Source organism: Pan paniscus, chromosome 1 (assembly GCF_029289425.2).
Source record: "Pan paniscus chromosome 1, NHGRI_mPanPan1-v2.0_pri, whole genome shotgun sequence".
Lineage (NCBI taxonomy): Eukaryota > Metazoa > Chordata > Mammalia > Primates > Hominidae > Pan > Pan paniscus.
The window spans coordinates 193,841,193-193,855,000 of NC_073249.2; the positions used below are offsets into that span (position 1 = coordinate 193,841,193).

Here is a 13,808-nt window from a genome sequence, read left to right on the forward strand (position 1 = left end):
ATGCATAGCACCTTCTCAGCAAGACCTTCCTTGACACCACTGTTTAACAACTCATCCTGCCTCTTCCCTGCACTGATGCTGCATCAGCACTCCCTGTCTCCTCCCTGCTCTACTGTATCTTCCCCTTACCACTTTCTAACACAGTTTATTTATGTGTATTTATAATTTATTATATTTATTATGTTTACACTTTACCTTGTAGAATGTAAACATCACAAGAGAGCAGGGATCTTTGTTCTGTTCACTGAAATGTGGCACATAGTAAGTGCTCAAAAGTATTTATTGAATGAATGTAAATAATGTCCCTGATGTCACACAGCTGGAAAGTGGCATTTCTGTGATTTGTATCTAGTGTTATTTGGCTCCAAAGCTATAGTACCTTATTACTAGGGCTGTTACGGGGCTCAAATGGGTTCACGTGTCAGCCACTTAGCACAGTGCCTGGTAGGAAGGTTAATGTGCCATAAACATGAAATAATAGTTGTTATTATTAATTATTGAGAGGGCCCCTCCCTCTTGGGCTCATTTTTCTAAATTTCATAATAGTACAGCCAGCTTTTTGGGGTAAGACATCAAGCCTGACTTGACAGACACACTGACATGACTCTTAGGAAGGAAAAATGCAGCTGTGCCAGCCCCAGTAGCCTGGAACCCTGCCCCAGCAGGACCCAGTCCTCTATGTGGCCCAGCCTACTTCGTAACTGAGCTGAAACTGTTCACCCACAGGGACTGCAAACAACACAGACTTCCTGTGTTTTGAGAAAGGGGAAGTCCAACCAGTGATTTACCTTGAGTCATTTGTTTCGAGACGGAAGCCTCAGCAGTTGGCAGAAAGTAGCGGAAGGAGGAAGGCTGCCAGAGGCAAGAAAGGAGACCTGGATTCTAGAAGGAATGCCACTACTTCTCAGCTGACCACACTGAGCAAGTCCCCTCTCTGGCCTTAATTTTCTCACCTGGAAAATGGGACAATGATCTTTACCTCACTGGCTTCTCTAGGCAGTGCTAATATCGATGAGTGCCTGTGTGTGAAGAGCTGGAAATACAGGAATGCATCAGCATCTTGCAACTGGAAGGGCAAAGTTCAGAGGTTAAAAATTTACAAACTATGAAGTCACTTAGATCTGGATTCAAATCCTGCCTCCATCACTTTCTAGCTGTGTGTCCCTGGGCAAGTAATGTAACCTCTCTAAGTCTCAGGATCTTTGGTTTCCTCAGCTGTGAAATAATTTTTCTCCTAAACTGATTTTGAGGATTAAATGAGATATGCATATCAATGGCTATGAAGGAACAAGGAACTGGGCTCAGAGGAATCCTTCAGAAATGGTGATTCTTGTTTTTAATCCTGGATGAGCTCTCACTTCCTCTCTGTGTGATGCCAGTGCCCAGGACAAACCCCTGCTGAGAGTATTTCTTTTTTTTTATTTTTTGAGACAGAGTCTCACTCTGTCACCCAAGCTGGAGTGCAGTGGTGCGATCTCGGCTCACTGCAACCTCCGCCTCTTGGGTTCAAGCGATCCTCCTGCCTCAGCCTCTCGAGTAGCTGGGATTACAGGCATCTACCACCATGCCCAGCTAACTTTTTTTTTTCCCCACCAGGGTGTTCCTGAGTTTATTTGAGGCACAGCCAGGCGAGGGCCCTGTACCTAGAAGAAGGTGTTGGGTCTCCTGGTGAAGCGTGGCTTCTGCTGATGGCACAGCACCAAGTGGGGCAGCAGGAACTTGATCTTGGAGTCGTGGAATTGCTTGACAGCTGGCCACCAGCACTTGCTGGCCGCAATCTCCTCCACCTTCATGATCTGGATGAAGTGGGCCCGGGCGCGGTACCGGGTGCCCATGTCTTGGTAGCACTGGGTGACAGCGCCCATGGTGGTTAGGTCCCGGTATTCCCTGTACATGTTGTGGGTGCTGCTCCGGGAGTCATAGCGCAGCCAGATGCCAAAGTTCTTCACCCACAGTGGGTACTTCTCAAACACCTGCCCACAGTTGACAGTCTCCCCTGAAGACTTCTTCATCTTCTTTAATTGAGATAGGAAGTACCAGAAGTGGAACTTGGCGACTACATGATTAGGCGCAAAGATTTGCATGTGGTAGAGGGGCAGTGTGTGGCATTTGGGGGTGGGCAGGCAGTGACACACCACCTTGTACTCTTGTTGTGTGCCCAAGGCCTTCATGGCTTTCTGTCCACCTTTGCCACCACCCGCAAAAGGAAAAGGCTAATTTTTGTATTTTTAGTAGAGATGGGGTTTCACCATCTTGGCCACTCCTGACCTAAACTGATCCACCCACCTTGGCCTTCAAAAGTGCTGGGACTATAGGCGTGAGCCACTGCACCCGGCCCCCTTCTGAGTATTTAATAGAAATACCTCCATCTGTGGGACCACAGATAATTATTAAAATAGAGAATAATTTTATGTATTTATTTTTACTTATGACAAAACTTAATAAATTCATGGCAGAAAAAAACTTAAGCAAATAAGTAAAAATAAGAAAATAGAGATTACATATAACTTCATCACCTAGAGATAATCACTATTAACAGTTGGGTTAACTCTCCTGGATTTCTTTTTAAGGCATATTTAACAAGATGTTAAATGCAAGTTTCCCGTCATTTTGGCTTTGGGGCAGAGGCAAGGACCACTACATCCAGGCATGCTGAAGGATGGAGAAACCAGTTCTACCAGCATTAATCCCATCACCCCCAGAGTGTGTGTGTGTGTGTGTGTGTGTGTGTGTGTGTGTGTGTGTATGAGAGAGAGAGAGAAGACAGAAGAGAGAAGAGGGCTAGTTTAGAGAGATGTATTTTAGAGGCAATTGTGGTTTTTTGTTTTGTTTTTGAGTCAGGGTCTCACTCTGTCACCCAGGCTGGAGTATGGTGGCACAATCACTGCTCACTGCAACCTTGAATTCCTGGGCTCAAGTGATCCTTCCACCTAGCCTCTCAAGTAGCTAGGACTACAGGTGCGTGTTACCATGCCCAGTTAGTTTTTTTTTACTTTTTTATGGAGATGGGGTCTTGCTGTGTTGCCCAGGCTGGTCTCGAACTCCTGGCCTCAAGCAATCATCCCCGTTAGGCCTCCCAAAGTGCTGGAATTACAGGCATGTAGGGCAGTTGTCTGGAGAGCAGATCCAATCCACTGTTTGCTATCTCAGTGGCCTTGGGTAAGTCACTTCACCTCTCTGGGCCTTAATTTCATCTGCCAAGTGGGAGTTATGATAATAGTACTTCCCTCATAAATCACTGTGGGGGGCCGGGTGAGGTGGCTCACGCCTGTAATTCCAGCACTTTGGGAGGCCAAGGCAGGCAGATCACCTGAGGTCAGGATTTTAACACCAGCCTGGCAACATGGTGAAACCCTGTCTCTATAAAAATACAAAAATGAGCCGGACATGATGGCGAGTGCCTGTAATCCCAGCTGCTAGGGAGGCTGAGGTGGAAGAATCACTTGAACGCAGAAGGCGGAGGTTGCAGTGAGCCGAGATTGCACCACTGCACTTCAGCCTGGGCAACAGAGCAAGATTCTGTCTCAAAAAAAAAAAAAAAAATCACTGTGAGGATAACAGATGTAATGTATGTAGCATTTAATACAGTGTTTTGCACAAGCAAATTATACAACTTTTTTTTTCTTTGAGACGGAATCTCGCTCTATTGCCCAGGCTGGAGTGCAGTGACAGGGTTTCACCATGTTGGCCAGGCTGGTGTCAAACTCCTGACCTCAAGTGATCCACCCACCTCTGCCTCCCAAAGTGCTGGGATTACAGGTGTGAGCCACCATGCCCAGCCACTTCTCAATTTATGTCCCAATAAACCCATCATACGTTGAAAATATTGTGAGCAGAAAATGCATTTGATAAACCTAACCCAACCATCATAGCTTAGCCTAGCCTATCTTAAACATGCTCAGAAGACTTGCACTAGCCTTCAGTTGGACAAAATTATATAACACGAAGCCTATTTTTAAGGCTTCCAAGGATGGACCCAAGCACCCATTCCAAAACCCCTTTCCAGGATTACTGCAAATTCCCGGGAGGCTTTATTTCTCCTGCTCCCGTTCCTACTTCAGTCTGTACTATCTTTGGTCAGCACTATACCAAAACAGATGTAAAAGTTGGCCCCTTCAGCTGTTTCCACCAACACTCCAGTCAGGGCAGCCCCTGTGAATATAGATCTTTCTTGAATATTTCCAGGGATAGGAGGCAGAGACATTCACATCATAGCTATAAACCTCAGGGTGAACAAAAACAAAAACAACTCCCAGTTTCCAAGACAGCCTTTTCTACTTTCCTCCACAGCCCCCGGCCTCAGCCACAAGCCAGCTCCTGTCTCCTGGTAAAGGAAATTTGCCTTTGGCTATTCATTCCACTCTCTCTTCCTAAGGACCTCTCAGATTTCTCTTCCAGGCATTATCCCACTGTGTGAAGCCTCAGGGTTGGGGGCTTGGCTTTCTCTCCTATCTCCCCATCACCACGATCATCAAGTGAAAGCCTTACAGGGCTCCTCTTTGGCCTTCATGTAGTCCACACAAGGATAGGAGGAAACATTTGCTGTCATTCTGGCCCTCTCTGGCTTCCTGCTGTCCACCCCTCCCCAGAACCCTCGGGTCCTGCCCATTTCCCAAATCCAGTCCTCCAGATTCTGGTAGAATCTCTGAGCCCTCAGTAGCTTCTCAGTGTATGTATGACCTTTTGCTTAAAACATTCAGAGCCACTGGGGAACATATCCAAATCTAAGTTTTCTTCTTCTTCTTCTTCTTCTTCTTCTGCTTCTTCTTCTGCTTCTTCTTCTGCTTCTTCTTCTGCTTCTTCTTCTGCTTCTTCTTCTTCTGCTGCTGCTGCTGCTGCTTCTTCTTCTTCTTCTTCTTCTTCTTCTTCTTCTTCTTCTTCTTCTTCTTCTCCTCCTTCTCCTCCTTCTCCTCCTTCTCCTCCTTCTCCTCCTTCTCCTCCTTCTCCTTCTTCTCCTTCTCCTTCTTCTCCTTCTCCTTCTTCTTTTTTGAGATGGAGTCTCACTCTGTCACCCAGGCTGGAGTGCAATGGCGTGGTCTTGGCTCACTGCAACCTCTGCCTCCCAGGTTCAAGCGATATTCCTGTCTCAGCCTCCCGAGTAGCTGGGACTACAGGCGCATGCCACCACGCCTGGCTAATTTTTGTATTTTTAGTAGAGATGGGGTTTCACTATGTTGGCCAGGCTAGTCGCAAACTCCTGACCTCGTGATCCGCCCGCCTCGGCCTCCCAAAGTACTGGGATTACAGGTGTGAGCCACCACGCCTGGCCTTCTCTTCTTTGTTGCCTCCACAACAGCTGCCTCTCAGACATTCAAGGCCACACCTTTACCCTGGTTTTCCAAAGCATTTTCCTAATGAAAGCCATCCTCTTCTCTAAGGGTGGAGGTAATGCGCTAAGGGTTTATGACATGCATCTGGCTCACAGGGGTGTTTCTAAAAAATCAAATCAACATTTAAAAATTGATGGATTACACATAAAAGTCCGGATTTGTGGCTTTTCTTATAAATTCAGAAAATCTGGCATCATAAGACCCACATTTCTCCCAAGGAGCATATTGGCCTAAATGAAGAGCGGACTCCCTGCCCTTTAGACAGGTTTTTCCTTTCTTTTTTCTTTCTAAATACTGTACTTCATACCATAAGACAGGTTTTTCTTTTTCTTTTTTTTTTCTGTGACGGAGTCTCGCTCTGTCGCCCAGGCTGGAGTGCAGAGGTGCAATCTGGGTTCACTGCAACCTCCGCCTCCCGGGTTCACGCCATTCTCCTGCCTCAGCCTCCCGAGTAGCTGGGACTACAGGCGCCCGCCACCACGCCCGGCTAATTTTGTCTGTGTGTGTGTGTGTGTGTGTGTGTTTAGTAGAGACGGGGTTTCACCGTGTTGGCCAGGATGGTCTCGATCTCCTGACCTCGTGATCCGCCCACCTCGGCCTCCCAAAGTGCTGGGATTACAGGCGTGAGCCACCGCGCCCAGCAAGACAGGTTTTTCTTATGCCCCTGATACACCAGCCGTATTTCTCTCTCCTGCTTGACTCCTGCAGGCTTTCACCTTTGTGACCTTTGCTAAGCGGCATTTTAGTGCCAGTTTCTACCCTCTGTTGCTTTATTATAATTAAGTTGGGTCTAGGAATTCGCTAGGTTCACAAAGGGGGAAAGGGGACCCTATAGCAAGAGCAGTCGCAAGTATGCAAGTGATGGCTATCCCTGGAAGGGCCCCGGGTCCAGAGGGATGGGGTCTTCCGTGCAAGGAGGCGGTTGGGACTGGTGAGGGTGAAGGTGAGTCTTAGTTATGAAGGATCTAAATGCTCTCTCATCGGGCACGGGGAGCCAGCGTGGGGTTTAAGGCAGGGCGACACACCATGAGCTGTAGGTATGAGAAAGGTGGCTGGGAAGCTTGCGGGGCAGAATCTATTGAAACCCTCCCATCCCCCGCTGTGTCTGCTGGAAGCCCAGTGAGAGGCAGAGGCAGTGGTCCGAGGACGGCTGCCGCCGGATGAGTGGCAAAGGCGGTGGGAACGGCTGGGAGGACTGCAAGGGAGGGATTTCGGAGGCAGCCTTGTCAAAGAGTGGGTATGCTTGACCTTGACAGAAAACACTGCGGGAGCTGCGGCAGCAACTCGCTCGCCTCCGCTCCCTTCCCGTCCCCTGCGCCGTAGCGGACCGCGGCGGAATCCCGGCCCCTCGCCGGGCGCTCTCCCTCGCGGATGCGGCACGCGAGGGGCGGGGGCGGGATGGCGAGGGTGGCGGCACTGCGGGGATGCCGGTCTTCCCTGGAAGGCCAGGGAGGGAAAGGGAGGCTGGTCACATGGCACCGCCACCGGGCGCAGCCGGATTGGCGGGTTGCGCAGCCAAGCAAGCCAAGGCTGCTCGGATTTCCAGGCACTAAGCGGCCCCCTCCCCTCGTTCGAGTGCCCGAGGAAAGCGCTGGCCCTGCCCCGGGCAAGGGAAGACGCGAGCCGTGCTCGTTCCGCAGTGTGAAACGCACGGTATCGCCGCAGTCCTAGGGAGGTCTGATTATTGGGAGCTTGGGACGTCTGATTATTGTGTGGGAGCAATTGTCTGATTATTGTCTCGGGAGGTCTGATTATTGTCTCCGTGAACACGTCTTGTCCCCCTTCCCTTCTCTGCTTTTCTCCTGACTTCCCACACCTGCCCCTCTTTCTACCTTACCTACCTGGAGGCCAGCTTTATTTGCAGGTTTCCATTACTTGCTGTAATTTTTCAGCTTTGAGTAAATCAACCTGCTGGAGGTGGCAAAGATTAAAAGAGAAATCCGACAGATGCCTCAAGTCCCACACATCCAGCCCCACTTATCTCCCCAAAATGCTCTTCTCTGTCTCAAGCAAAAACCTGAGAACCATCTCCATCTCGCTGTCCCCAATCAAATCTATGACCAAAACCTATTAAATTTACCTCCAAAATATTTCTTACACCTCACACCAAGTATTTTTCCTTCTTAGCATCTATCCTGATTTGTAACTGTATGTTTATTTGTATGATTGTTTTTGTAAGGGTTTTTCCCACTGGATTGTAAGCTCCATGTGAGCAGGGACCTTGTCTGTTTTGCTCATTGCTATATCACCGACACTGTACCAGGCACATAGTAGGTACACACTAAATGTTAATTAATTGATTGAATGAATGAATCCATGTAAAACAAGTCCTGGGGAGGGGCACAGATTTTAAGTAAAATACACAGTTTATCTATCCCCAAGAAGTCACCTATCCGATGGGTTTGGTGTCATGAAGCCTGTAGTTCCAGCTACTTGGAAGACTAAGGCAGGAGGATTGCTTGAGCCCAGGAGTTTGAAACTGTATCATACGATGATTTTGCCTGTAAATAGCCACTGCACTCCAGCCTGGGCAACATAGCATGACACCGTCTATAAACAAAACAAAAAAAGAAGTCATCTATCCAACAAACATGTCCTGAGGTCTTTGCTACACAAGGCCCTGGACAGAGACCAGTGCATGCAATGAGTAAGATTCCATTTCTACCTTCCCTCTTTGTCTTAAGAGTCCACATGTCACTAACCCAGACAAGACCCTGTGGTATTGGAGGTGCCAAGGGTGGAGTCAGAGTCCAGGATTTAGAATCTGATGAGCTGGCTGTGTGACCACAAGTCTCCTCTCTCTGAGGCTCCATCTTCTCATCTTGAAAACAGGATAGCAATACCAAGCTCACATGGCTGTTGAGAGCAATGAATGAGATAAGTGAAAGCACCAACTGCGGGTTTTACAGCGATGTTGGGTGTAGGTGGGTGATCATATCTTCCAGTTTGCCTGGAACAGATCGATTGACACCTGTTAAACTAGAGCAAATTAATAGCATTCCCTTTCATCCTTCCAAATGTCCTGCTTTGGACAGTAAAGTATGTGGATACCCTAGTAATACATGTAACTCTAGAGTTATCTACACTGTACCCTGGGGACACAAAGGATGGAGGGAGGTGGGTCTGACTGTAGAAAGGTGGATGGTAACCATGGAAATGAGCCTGAAATATGCACAGGATTACACCAAGTGGAGAGGGATAGGAAGGGCATAAGAAGCAGAGGGACCAGCATTTGCCAAGAAGCGAGGCTTAACAGTCCTGGGCATACTTAGTTAGATAACATAAAGAAGGCCAAATGGCTTGAGTCCAGGAGGCATGCAAGAAGATGAGGCTTTCTGCAGTGGGAACTGGAGAAAGTTTTTGAGTAGGGGTAGACATGAGCCAATGGCTTCACAAAAGAGACCAGTTGAGGAGCTGGAGCCGAAATTGAAGCAGAAGAGATAATGATGCTTGAACAGGGCAGTGCATGTAAACCCAGGAACAAAGGGTGAGATTCCATAAGCATTTTGGAGATAAAACAGATAGGACTTCGATGTGAGCATCAGAGGACAGGTCAGAGGCAGGAAGACTTCCAGATGGATAAAGAGGCCACTCCCTGAGGCAGGCGGAGAGAGGACAGGCCAGGAGACCCAGAAAATAGGAGGTGACCCAGATCAGGTTGACTAGGCACAGAAGCTCATGATCCACAGGGAAAAATGGAGATCACATCAGGTAGAGGTGACTTCTGAGGCCAGAGGAAGGAGCTAGGAGCCTCAGTATTCATGTGACATCTAATTAAAATTAGCTTTCAAAGCAACCTTGAAACCAGGTGCTGTGGCTCACGCCTGTAATCCCAGCACTTTGGGAGGCTGGGGCGGGTAGATCACCTGAGATCAGGAGTTTGAGACCAGCCTGGTCAACATGGTGAAACCCCGTCTCTACTAAAAATGCAAAAATTAGCCAGGCATGGTGGCACACACCTGTAGTCCCAGCTACTTGGGAGGCTGAGGCAGGAGAATCTTTTGAATCTGGGAGGCAGAGGTTGCAGTGAGCTGAGATCGCGCCATTGCACTCCGTCAAAAGCAAAAAAGTGAAACTCCATGTCAAAAAAAAAAAAAAAAAAAAAAGAGGCTGGGCGTGGTAGCTCACACCTGTAATCCCAGCACTTTGGGAGGCCGAGGTGGGCAGATCACTTGAGGTCAGGAGTTCAAGACCAGCCTGGCCAACATGGCGAAACCCCATCTCTACTAAAATACAAAAAAAAAATCAGCCGGGCATGGTGATTAGCGCCTGTAGTCCCAGCTACACGGGAGGATGAGGCACAAGAATCGCTTGAACCCAGGAGGTGGAGGTTGCAGTGAGCCGAGATCGCGCCATTGCACTCCAGCCTGGGTGACAGAGCAAGACTCTGTCTCAAAAAAACAAACAAACAAAACAACAACAAAAAACCAAAACAACAACAACAAAAACCTTGAAAAAGACAAGAGAAAACTCAAAAGTAGAGCCTCAAGAAAGAAAAAAGCAGGTTTTTTAGTCCAATTTCATGGTATGTATGGCTCTCCTTGATTTAAACTGTCCCATAATACCTCATAGACTAAAGGCTGAGCTCCTTAGCCTGGCACTCAAGGCTTCCTGTAGCTGGGTCTCAACCTATCTCTGATGAACATTTCATATTTCATCTGCTCATGTTTGGCCCCTCCCTCCTTCCTTGTGAAAGAGTAGCTCCTTCCTTTTGGAGAATTGCTCCTCCCTTTGGTCCAGCCATATGGTTCAGGTACTGCCTATCAATCATAGCATTCCATCCTCCATGACCACAGATGTGGGTATGCAGCCAAACCTCACCAATCAGACTTGTTCTGAAGAATTTTGAGAATCTGGAACAAAGGGAAGATAATTACTCCTCTCTGGTGAGGAAGCTAGGACACATAAGCTAGGGATTCTACAGTTCCAGCAAGAGAGAGAAGTAGACTGAAAAAATAAAGTGGGAAGAAGAGGGAGTTAATGCTTAATGGCTATGGAATTCCAAGTTGGTAAAATGAAAAAGTTCTGGAGATGGATGGTGGTGATGGTTGCACAACAATATGAATTTATTTAATGTTACCAAACTGTACACTTAAAATTGGTTAAAATGGTAGATTTTATGTAATGCATATTTTACCACAATAAAAAAAAAAAGAAGAAGCTAGCATGCAAAGAAGCAAAGATGAATGATGGAGTGCAGGATCTGGGGGCTTTCCTGGGTGCAGTTGCTGTGGTACAAAGGGTTCAAAAGGTTATAGAAGCCAAAAATCACTCCTTTGGCCTAGCCTCATTCAAGTTAGGCTTCTGGTCCTTGCATCCAATGGAGCCATAATACAGAACCTTTCCATTTTCTTTTTTGTTTCTTTTCTTTTCTTTTTTTCTTTTTCTTTTTTTTTTTTTTTGAGAAGCAGTCTCACACTGTGGCCCAGGCTTAGAGTACAGTGACATGATCTTGGCTCACTGCAACTTCTGCCTCCCAGGTTCAAGTGATTCTCGTGCCTTGGCTTCCCGAGTAGCTGGGACTACAGGTGAGTGCCACCATGCCTGGCTAATTTTTGTATTTTTAGTAGAGACAGGGTTTCTGCATATTGGCCAGGCTGGTCTCAACCTCCCGACCTCAAGCAATCTGCCCACCTCAGCCTCCCAAACTGCTGGGATTACAGCGTGAGCCACCATGCCTGGTCAGAACCTTTCCATTTTCATTTCTCACTCATGTCCTTTCAAACATTCTCTTCTCCTGTCAACCCTGCTGCTCATACTTCCTCAGACTTATCCTGTGTTGATACACACTATGCTTTTCCTCCCTGCTCCCCAAGCTTGGAATGTCCTTCCCCCTTCTTATGACTTTGTCAACTCATATTCATCATTTGAGATCCAGCTGAAAGGGCTCCTCCTCAGGAAAGCCATCCCTGACCACCCTAAGCAGAGCCTGCCATGCCTTCTGTTGGTCTGTCATAGCTTTTTTGTATATGTCCTCATCACTTGGTATCTCAGTGATCTGCCATCTTGTCTGTAACCCCCAGTAGATTATATTTTTCATCTCCATGACCCTGGTAGCTGGCAAAGAGGCTAGCACAAAGTAAGTATAATAAATCTTTACTGAATGAGTGTACAGATGAGTGAGAATCTTTTTCTCCCTCATGCCGTCTCTGAGTCACTACTCAGTTTCTATCAAGAAGAGACACATAAGGAAACGTGGGAGGAATTGCTTTAGTCCCTTTATTCAAGGGTGATAGTCTCAGGAGAGAAGAAAACACAATCAAGTTGGGGCCACTGCAAAGTCTAGTGGCATTTAAGAGAAGTTATTTTCCCCAAAGCACTGGCAGCTTTGAACTGAGGCTGAATTTGTTTGGAAGCCAGAGCCAAGACAAGCAGACATTTGGTAGTGTTGAGCCTTCCAGCAAGCTGGGATTCTGACAGCCGTTTCTGTCAGCTGCACAAGGAGAAGCATCTAAAAGGCATCTGGGTCTACCTGGAATTGGGGGTCCCCATATCTTCTAGCACAATCTGACCCAAGGAACAAGGCAGCCGTCTCTCCTACCCTCCATTCCCACCATAAGCATATATCTCCTCTAAGGGGGCTCTGCAATTGATTAGGACGTTGGGCACTGAGAACAGAGTCAAAGATGACTATAGGAAACTGTGGCAGAGATGATACTACTGCTTACTAAATGGCTTATGGTTTCTTCCTACATTTCCCAGCCTCCCTTGCAGTTTTTTTGTTTGTTTGTTTGTTTTTGACACAGAGTCTTGCTCTCTCGCCCAGGCTGGAGTGCACTGGTGTAATCTCCACTCACTGCAACCTCCACCTCCTGGGTTCAAGCGATTCTCCTGCCTCAGCCTCCTGAATAGCTGGGATTACAGGCGCCCCACCACACCCCGCTAACTTTTGTATTTTTAGAGATGGGGTTTCACCATGTTGGCCAGGCTGGTCTCGAACTCCTGACCTCAGGTGATCCACCTGCCTCGGCCTCCCAAAGTGCTGGGATTACAGGCATGAGCCACCGTGCCCGGCCTCCAGCTCTCTTTTTGAGGCAATACTGAAAGCTTTGCATTGAGATGGTGGAGCCCAAGACAAGTAGTCTGGATCTCTGAGTTACCCAGGAGAGTTGAGGAGAGCTACCCTGGAGAGTGCCTTAACCCACAGCCAGCGTTGCATGAGTGGAAAAGATATACCATTGTTGTGTTATGCCATTGAGATATTTGGCTTGTTTGTTACCATAGCCAAGTCTAGCCTATTCTGCCAAATAAATATAGACATTAATTGTTGTTTTAGCCATCCAGCATCAAACCTCCTTCCTATTTGAGGATTAAACTCTCCCCCTCCTTTAGGACTCTTTGGTGTTGCCAAATCCAGTGGTCACATCTCTGTTCTTATCTTTCTTGATTTCTCAGCAGCATTTGTCACAATTGACCACTCCCTTCTGGGAACATACTATGTTGGTGTCTGTGACATCATGCCTGCTTAGTTTTTCTTTTATGTCACTGCCCCCCGCTTTTCAGTTTTCTTTGTTGGCTCCCCTTCTTGTTTTATGTCAAAAGTTTGAAGTTCTGGAGACCTGGTTTAAAATATCACAGCTGGTTTCCACCTTTTGAGACGATGTCTTTTTGTGTCACCCAGGCTGGAGTGCAGTGGCATAATCACGGCTCACTGCAGTCTCAACCTCCCAGGCTCAAGCATTCCTCCCACCTCAGTCTCCCAAGTAGCGGGGACTACAGGCACACTCCATCACACCCAGATAATTTTTGTATTTTTTGTAGAGATGGGGTTTTGCCATGTTGCTCAAGCTGGTCTCAAACTCCTGGGCTTAAGAGATTCACCAGCCTAGGTCTCCCAAAGTGTTGTAATTACAGGTGCGAGCCACAGCTCCTGGCCCATCTTACCATTCCTTATTAATAACAGAGCACTCATTGTTAGCTGGGCACATTGTACCCAGTTAAGAGAATATTTCCCAGGCTCCCTTGCAGCTGAGTATGGCCATGTGAGTATGTTTTGGCAAAAATGTGCGGGACTTTCGAGGCAGTCCTTTTTTCTTTCTTTCTTTCTTTCTTTTTTTTTTTTGAGACAGTCTCGCTCTGTCGCCCAGGCTGGAGTGCAGCGGCGCGATCTCGGCTCCCTGCAACCTCCGCCTCCTGGGTTCACGCCATTCTCCTGCCTCAGCCTCTCGAGTTGCTGGGATTACAGGCGCCCGCCACCACGCCCGGCTAATTTTTTATATTTTTAGTAGAGACGGGATTTCACTGTGTTAGCCAGGATGGTCTCGATCTCCTGACCTCGTGATCCGCCCGCCTGGGCCTCCCAAAGTGCTGGGATTACAGGCGTGAGCCTCCGCGCCCAGCCCCAAGGCAGTCTTCTTAAAAGGAAGAGGATGCCATCTTTCTTCCCTTTTTCCTTCCCACTGTTTGGAATATGGACCATAGTGAGGTGACCTTAACACTGGAAGCCAAATACTGAGGATGGCTGAACAGCCCTGAACT

The 13,808-nt window shown here is 47.6% G+C and overlaps 1 protein-coding gene across 1 annotated transcript; it reads right to left on the reverse strand.

The window, feature by feature from the left end:
* Positions 1–517: 517 nt before the first annotated feature.
* On the reverse strand, positions 518–2,262 carry LOC100983949 (large ribosomal subunit protein eL20-like). The gene has a single exon (XM_034943069.2). It carries the CDS (start codon positions 2,169–2,171, stop codon positions 1,644–1,646), a length of 528 nt encoding a protein of 175 aa, XP_034798960.1. The 5' UTR covers positions 2,172–2,262; the 3' UTR covers positions 518–1,643.
* Between the last annotated feature and the right edge of the window lie 11,546 nt (positions 2,263–13,808).

Coding starts and splice junctions, on each gene's coding strand:
- LOC100983949 (XM_034943069.2), bottom strand. CDS start 2,171: ATGAAGGCCTTGGGCACACAACAAGAGTACAAGGTGGTGTGTCACTGC.